The sequence below is a fragment of the Athene cunicularia genome (genome assembly GCF_003259725.1).
Source record: "Athene cunicularia isolate RWA chromosome 3 unlocalized genomic scaffold, athCun1 chr3_part1, whole genome shotgun sequence".
NCBI classification, from domain to species: domain Eukaryota; kingdom Metazoa; phylum Chordata; class Aves; order Strigiformes; family Strigidae; genus Athene; species Athene cunicularia.
Genome location: NW_020799097.1, coordinates 70,074,893 through 70,083,384, shown reverse-complemented (window position 1 = coordinate 70,083,384; position 8,492 = coordinate 70,074,893). Strand labels below are relative to the sequence as shown.

The following is an 8,492-nucleotide window of genomic DNA, read 5'->3' as shown; positions in this document are numbered from 1 at the left end:
CTGCAGGCGCCTGGGCCGGGCCGCTGCAAAGCGCCCTCGGGCTCCCGTGAGAGCCCCCGGGGCGCGCTCCGGACCCGCTGTCCGGCCCAGGGCAAAGCTGGCGGCAGCGGAGGGGAAGACGGAAAGGGTAGAGGGGGGTTGGTTTAGTTGGTTTTTTTCACAGTTCCCCTATTAGAGAATAAAGCCCCGATTTTTGAAAAATCCCACCCTCCCTTCCTCGGTCTTCCATAGCTATTTCTGTGGAGGGTGACTGACATTGAGGCTGGCTGTAACTCCCCCCTTGCAAGTTATCTTTTCAGTTTTAAATTTAATTTTGCCTTGTTTTATAAAAAAAACTTACGCAGCTGCAGAGCTGTACGCGGCGGTAGACGTGCACTTCAGTTGTAGCTCAATGAACTTGAGTTGATCATTATAGCTTATCTTTACAAATTCAAGGATGAAAGGTTTTTCTTATTAAAGTGTTGCAGAAGGGAGTATCATAGAGTAGGAATTTATAGTTATCTAAGAATTTCTTCTGCCTTTGAAACTGGTTTGCTGGCTTTGATGTGAATTTAAAGGAGACACTCCAGGATATTGCTTAGAAGGATCAAACTCTTGTACTAAAGATACAGTAGAAAACTTCTAACAGTTTCATATTCCAAAGGATAAACAATTTATTAAGTGTGTGGACAGCTCAGCATCTCCTTAATAGTTGAACATCAATTTTGTAATTATGCTGTATTGTTCTGAGAGAAGAAGTACAGAATTTTGGTACTTTGTAATGGCAAAATCAACTGCCATTATATTAAATACAACTGTTTTGACCTTACTACGAATTTTTTGTTAGCTCTGCTTGGTTACAGAGTTGACAGTAATTTGCTTCACATCCTACTGACCTGAAGGCAAATAGTTTGTGAATGTTACTTTCCTGACTCAAGAGCACATTAGAAACCATGTATTTCTAAAATGTGGGTTGCAAATGATAAATCAGACTACAGCAGTAATCAGTCTTAACTCCGTATATACCAACACAAATATATCTAAAATACTGCCTTTCATTGACAGTAGTATAGTATAGTAGGCATTGTAGGAAAATTGCAAGAGTGTTGGCATTGCATGATGGTCTGTTTTTTAAATCTCTTCATTTAAGCTTTTCTCTCACAAATGTTATTTATTCAGCACTGATAAAGTAAAACCAGTAGAAAAACAAGTGTTTTGCAAAAATCCCTGCATAAGCACTTTTGTTACATTTTCCTCCTAAATTTTGTCTTGGCAATTTCCCTTTTTATTCTTCTGAGATTAAACACAGCAGTTCCTTCTTATTAATTTTGGAAAAGCTGTGAGAAAAAGTGTAGGGAAGATCCAAATTCCTTAATTTAGCCATACAGGCAAAGGATGAAGTAAAACAACATATTAAGTAATATTTACAATAGGTGATGTATCTCTGTAATTGTCTTGAGATGACTCTGTCTTTCATTGTATTAAATGCCTTTATTATATTTAGATGCAAGGTCACCTCATCCTGACAGAGAAGAAAATGAAAGATGAAAACGCTTTAACTACTGCTTGTAGTACTAGAGGGTAAGAATAAAGTTTTGATTGTCATGAAACTTTCATTCAGGCCTATTAATCAACTTGAAAGTGGCTTCTTCAGTAGATGAACAACAGCAGAGAGTGTTTTTTATCTTTCAATAATACCTTTAAATGATTACTGCAAAGGGAGGAGGGCAGAGCTAAGCAGTACCCTTCTGAAAGGAATTTAGAAAATCTCTTTGGTAATTTGAGTTGTTGAGAACACTTCACTTAGTTTTACATGTTTCTGGAACAATAATTCATAAAAACTCCACAGACATATAACAACGACAAGAAAAGAACTTTTCAGAACTGCTTGCACAAACTTCAAGCAAAGAGCTGGGCCTAGTTATGGGCAGAAATCAGAGAGGGAAAGGAAGACTTCACTGAGCAGGAAGTGATCAGAAGTAATTGGGTGTTTCTGGCATTTTATCATGTGAAAGAGAAACTGACAGAACAGAAATGATTTTGAAATGCTACTTGCAAATCTTGATTTATGTTAATAAAGCATTATCAAGACAAACATTTTGAAATCTCTGATAGGCAAATTGGGCAAAGTATTATCTAGAAAGAAGTCAACTTTACCCAAAATATACATGCAAGATGGTTAATTTGCGAACCATTTTTTTCCCCCTAAGTGACTCCGATTCATTTTAGTCTGTTTTTGCACGTGTTAACAAAACCTGACCCACTGTGTAACAGTGGCTCTCCCTTATCAAGCTTATTGCTGTGCGTAGCTGCTGTGGCTATTCTGAAGCAATGTGTGTGCTGGCTGGCTGGCTAGCTACCGCTACCAAGTAAAATATGCAATAGGCAAGTGCTACCTACCTTTCCTCCATTTGATTCAGAAATGAATTTCTAAAAACTGTCCAGTGCCTGATTTTCATGTAACTTATATAAAATTTGCTTATTATCCTGTAGATTTTATGAAAAGAAACATATTCTAAAACTTTTCTTCCTTTATACTAGGATAGATTATTTTGCAAAATAAAATTGGTATTCCCTGCATACTGAGGTAGAATTTTCTTTTAAAATCAATTTATACAAGATAGTTTTGAAAATGGCCTTGTTAGAACATGTTTTGATTGTTTAATTGAAAAATTAAGCTAGTGAGGTTGTGAAGGCAACAAACTTTTAAGTTTCTAGCTGTAGTTAGAATAGTTACAATCAAAACAATGCTCAAGCTTCTTTTTCGATTTAGTTCAGCCCATACACAATGAATTCCTCTTGCTCCTCATTGTCCTGAAGAGCACCTTAGCCTCCCACAGATCCAACAGCAAGTTTGGGGACTAACATTTCCTTTTGAATTCTCAGGGAGATAAATTCTGTGTGGAAATTCTTCAACTGCACATTCTTCCCAGTATTTCATGTTGGATGTCATCTTTATTCTGACTGCATCAAATAATAATAAACTGTGCTGCTGCATTGTATTTTCAGAAATTAGAGCAATGTTTATGCACGTACATAATGAATATTAATTTGTCTTAGGAAGAAATATTACATATTAAGAATATCTCATTTTGTTTATTTTCAGAATATAAACTCTTATGGCACTGGTATTTATACAAGTTATTGAATAGCTCACTGTACTAAGTTCTGTATAAACTTATATGTAAAAAGGGCCCACTAGTTACCTTAACATCTGAGGAGAAAAAAAGATGTAGTTTAGTTAAGACAGATCACATGATTTTTTGCTCAGGTTTGTTTTTGTTTTTGGTTTTTTTTTTTAAATTTATCATTGTAGAAGAGATGCAGGATAAAAAGAGAGGTAAAATAAAAAGTTGGAGCACATCAAAAGCAGTGTCAACAGGAAGCGATCACTGTACAAAGCCTGACTGTTTAGCTGAACTAGTGAATGTAACCCAGAGAAGTCAAAGTTAAGATGTCTGTTTTAGTTAGATGCGGGTTTGAATATTATGGAGGCTGTCAAAGCTTATAGGCTACTAGAGAAACTTACAGTGTTCTGCTTCTATGTCCTACTTTGCTGATGGTAACCTATGACATGGTAAAGCAGGTCTGTGAAAAATTAATGTCATGTGTCATCATATTGCAAATCTATTTAATTTTCAACCTTTCTTCTCCTCTTCCCCCCATTTGTTCTGTAGAACCAAAGGAAGAATGGAGTCGACAAAGGTTTGTGAGTCATTATTCTTGGTATGCCAACGCCAACATGCTTAGGTGCTTTGGAAACAGGAAGGAGAAATCCCTGCCCTGAGTTGTGGCATTCTGCTATGGGCAAGAGGCAATGCATTAGCAAGTCACTCAAGTCGTGATCAGTGCTTAAATGCTTACTGAGGGCTTTCTGTTTCAATAGAGATGGAAAAAAAAAATGTTTTGGGAAAGAGGGGGCCATGTCAGTGATGGCAGCATTTGCCAGATTTGAAATAAGAAATGTAGCAGGAAATAAAAGCTGACAAAAGCAGAACAGGAGTGAATGACTTGAACAGTTGGCCAATTTCAAAGTATACAGTGAGGTATAAAACTAGTGAATTTTGTTGAAGTTCTGTTTTTCCTGAATCTGATGAAGTTTGCCAACTGCAGGCCGGATTCCAGGGAGGTGAAAATGGTTATCTGGTAAAAAATGAAAACAAAAGACCCCACAATAACAACAACGACCTTATGTTGTTGATCTTCTAAAGAATGCCTATTGCGAATAAATCCAAAGGTACAAGTAGATATTACTCTTACGTATTATAGGTTTAGCTTCTGTTTAGTATTTGAAGTGAAATGAAACCTTCATTGTCTTGTAGGTAAGTGCAAAGGGATCAAAGAAGATAATAATGTAAATAGGAGAAACACTCAACAGCTAGACTATTTATTGCTGATTGAGTGATAATATATTAAGGCTTCTCCTGTCTACTCCTCTTATTCTTTTAACACTTAATTCATTCTATTCTCTTAACAGTAATCAGTATAATCTACATAGTACTCATGAGACATTACAAATCTGAATTTTTCCAGAGGTACAAAAGTGCCACATCTGCATTACAGATTTTACTCCTATAGTAGAGTCATGCCCAATTAATTGCATTGCTACAGGTGTGATTAATGATCAGTCTTGTGAATGGCTGCTTAACAAAACATAGAAAACCGTTTACTTAAATATTAAGGCATGTACATTCCCTGCCAACTTTCATATCATACCAACTTTCCTAGCATGGTGTCACCATGTATGATTAGCTTTGTAGATACTGAGGCACTGGAGGATGCAGAAATCTGCTTTTGTAAATCTCACTAAGACTGTAATTGAATGAAATGGTAATTCCCATTGACTTTTGCACCTGGCTTCATTTAAACCTCTTTAAAGCCTCTGGATGTGTATCTGCATCTTTAAAGTGCTCGTCACTTTAAAATCTAGATTTGTATGACATGCAGGTTTCAGAATTTCCATCTGCAAAGGGTTTTCACATGTTGATTATTGCTGCTGAGCAGGGGTCTTCCTTACTCAGGTATGCTCTGAAATTTTTTTATTTCATCAGTTTTTGAGATGTATTCCTTCTTTCTGTAGTCAGAAGTGGTTGTGTTTAGGGAAGAAAAAGAAAACATACATCAATATAGTAAAATAAATATAATAACATACATAAATAACATGCACAGTGTTACTCTTTGCAAGCTGCAGCCATGGTTTTGGAGGCCTGAAAAAAACCCTCTCCACATCAAAGAATTTAATGTGGTTGTACAATGTGAAAAAAGTGGAGTAGAACAAAAAGGAAGACAAAGTAGCAAAGAGACAGCACATACCTTCCCTTACTCCCTCAGAATGGTGATAAAGTGTTGAGAAAATTAGCAGCCCTTTTATCTCAGAGATTGTGTGCTATGTTGTACATGGCCGTGAGCTGTACTACATGTATCAGTCTGGCTTGATGAGAGTGGCAACTCCTTTGTGAAAGAGCACAGCTGAGCATCTTTGAGGAAGATGAATGCAATTAAACTTGATGGATCTAATCCAGTGTGTACTAGTGCATTGAAGAAAGATTAAAGAAAAGAGTTGACAATATTATAGAAACTAATCTGAGGTAATTTATCTTCTACTACAGTCCAAACTAGTAGTTTTGCCTGATTCACGGGGATTTCTGTGTGCATTTCTTGGTGAGGTTTATTTTACTAGATGTTCACCTATTCAGAATGCTGTTAATTGTTTTCTATTCAGAATGGGTAGGAGCTGAACTTGTAATTTATCTTGGCGTGGAAACGAATGCTGATGTAGTAGAACATGAAGTGAAGACATCTTGTCTCTGTCTCCATTGGAATACCTGTCATTAACTGGGGGAGATTTGCATTTTGTAATGTATGCCTAAATGCACTAGAATGGCAGTTTTGTTTGTCCTGTGTGGGAGCTGATGGAATACAAATCTCATGCTCTGTCCTCTGCCATGTGTGTTTCCAACATCACCTAAACAAAATCTTGTTCTGGAGATGTTAGATTTCATCATTTTGTAGTCAATATCGATAGAAAAAAATTTTCTAATGAAATTCCTATCAAGATCTCAGGTCTGAATTTTCATAGGAAAAATTTAAGTAACAAAGGCAAAGAAATCCACCACATTTCTGCTCTTCTGTAGAAGAGCAGAACCACACAAGAATGAGAAATCTTACTATAAAGAGTCTAAAAGGCACAGGTAAAAGGATTGTACAAGTGGGGTGAAGGAGACTGTGCTAGAAGTGCAGAGCCAGTTCTTGCCATCTATCAGAAGGGCTTGAAAAAGGGTGAAAGGAAGCCAGTATGGTGATTGCCAGGGATGAGAAACATCATTCAGAATGCTGAAATTATGTCCAGGTGATGGAGTGCAAAAGGACCTTTAGCCTTGGCAGATGAGAAGTAAGAGCACAAATACAAAAGCCAAAAAGTGACTTTGAGGAGCAGGTAGGAGTGTCTGAATAGGCGTGGGTCTCTTCAACCTGGTAGAGAGACTGTGTAGAAATCTGCAAAATCAATCATAAGTGGCACAGAGAAGATTGATAGCCATTGCTTTTTTTTTTTTTTTGCCATTTCTTCCAAAATGAAAATGAGGGGGTGGGCAATGTAACTGAAGTCTAGAAACCAAATTGGCTCTTCGCGTAAGAGACACCTGAGGACTCCCTTTGGGTTAAAGTTTACATGGGTTGAAGGAGTGACTGGGTAAGTTTGTAGAAGAGGGACCTTCTGAATGTTGCTAAATACATAGAAACTGCAGGAAATAACCTGAGCTGAAAATAGTGGGAGGCCATGGGATTGTTGAAGGGGAAGATTTTACATGCCCATATACTTTAGCACTGGTATTGGTGACTGAACTTGCAGATGAAAGTGGTGACTGGTAGAAAAGTGAGTGTTTATCCTATTTTTCAGTAAGTGTCAGTTACTCTAGCAGTAACATATTTTGAAGAAATGCCCTTGAGTAGCTTAATCAACAAAAAAAGGACTGAAGCAAAAATGTTCAAGAAATTTGATGTCTAACGGTTTTGTTTTCATGCTGTCTTCCCAGGAATCTCATGATCATGTTCTTTTGGATATTCCTGTCACTAGAGAGCTGATGAATCACTATCGAGCTGCAGCTGAAACTGCTCAGAGTGAACTTGCAGCACTTTCAGTGAAGTATGATTTTGCCCAGTCAGAGGTACATTTAAAAATACTTTCAAAACTTTCTCCAAACTTAAGGATTCTCTACAGTCACTTTCTGCAGAGAATAGAAAGCTTGCAGAAAGTCCAAAATTTCTTGCTTTTGGTACAGAATTTTTTTTTCTCATAACCTTTTTAGAATTTCCATGTGATTTTTACTCTGCTTGTTTCTGTGTTCAAGAACTAATTATGAGTTTATATTTGAAAGATTTAAAGCAGTCTAGCTTTTTATCATCATTATCATCTAAATGCAATCTTTTTTAATTAAATCTGAAAGTTAATATTTCTAAATTGTGGTTGTATAAAAGTTGTAATAGATGTCCTCCTGTTGTTGCTGGTGAGTTAAGATATAACTGCCCATCCTCATCCATTTCTCCGTTAAGTTACAGCTCCCCAGATTTGCTTTGCTTTCATCACCACTGAAGTTGTGTTTGAGCGAATGAGGTTGATTGTAACTAGAGGCTGAAGAATGCACACACATCCTTTTCTGCTGTTTCTGCTGTGCAGATGCTACTTCTCAAGAGACAGGATTTATTAGAGGATAATTTTTACAGTTTCTGTATTTTCACACTATTTTTAAAAAAAAAACCCAAAAAAACATCATACGATGAACTAAGGTTGATTTGATCCAATTCAGCAATGTGGTCAGTGGTCAGTTTTAAAATCGAATCAAATTTGCCTTTAGGAGACATGAAATGCTTATTCTGATTTTCATACATATATATTCAGGTGTATATATTCATAAATATACATAGATACATAAAGTTCAATGGAAAATTGTGAACATCTATCCAACTAGTTTTTTCAACATCTATGCATTTTACAAATGTGTATTTCTATTGCACATAGTAAAGTGCTTTGGGATGTACTTGCATAGCACTTGAACATAAAAAAATACTATCGATGAAATAAATTTTTTTTAATTGTGGGTTGCTCAATATGAGAGACAGCATAAACATGTAATATTACAGGAGAATGAATTGTTAATACAGTATCCAGCCAGAACTACAGGGGTAAGTGTCCATTGACTGAGCTTGAATTTGACCAGTTAATCCTGAAATTACTGCAGAGTTCCCCTGCATGTAATGGCTATCCAGGATCAGTGCTTTAAATTTCAGTTTTAAAAAGCCATACAGAATCTCACATTCTCATAGAAAGAATTTATTACTGGAAATGTTGAATGGCTTTATTGCCAGCATGACTGACTGATTTATAGATTCTTTCAGCACTGTGCTTGCATAAGCAAAAGAAGAGTCAAGAAAGCAGCTGTTCATGCTCTTGTTAATAAAGACCTTCATGACCCAGCTGAGGTCAGAGCCCTGTTCTGCTGAGTGCTCTGTAAAAC

The 8,492-nt window shown here is 36.6% G+C and overlaps 1 protein-coding gene across 3 annotated transcripts in view; it reads left to right on the top strand.

Moving 5' to 3' along the window:
• The first annotated feature begins 73 nt into the window (after positions 1 to 73).
• Positions 74 to 8,492, top strand: part of CCDC170 (coiled-coil domain containing 170) — a 42,759-nt gene continuing 34,340 nt past the window's right edge. The window contains exons 1-4 of one of the 3 annotated variants that reach the window (XM_026845996.1): positions 74 to 127; positions 1,484 to 1,560; positions 3,657 to 3,684; positions 7,014 to 7,145. In XM_026845996.1, the coding sequence (XP_026701797.1) occupies positions 1,484 to 1,560; positions 3,657 to 3,684; positions 7,014 to 7,145 (237 nt within the window). In that variant the 5' untranslated portion in view covers positions 74 to 127. Of the gene's footprint in view, positions 128 to 1,483; positions 1,561 to 1,828; positions 1,959 to 3,656; positions 3,685 to 7,013; positions 7,146 to 8,492 lie in introns of those variants that run through there. The other 2 variants (XM_026845997.1, XM_026845998.1) reach the window with 2 other exon arrangements.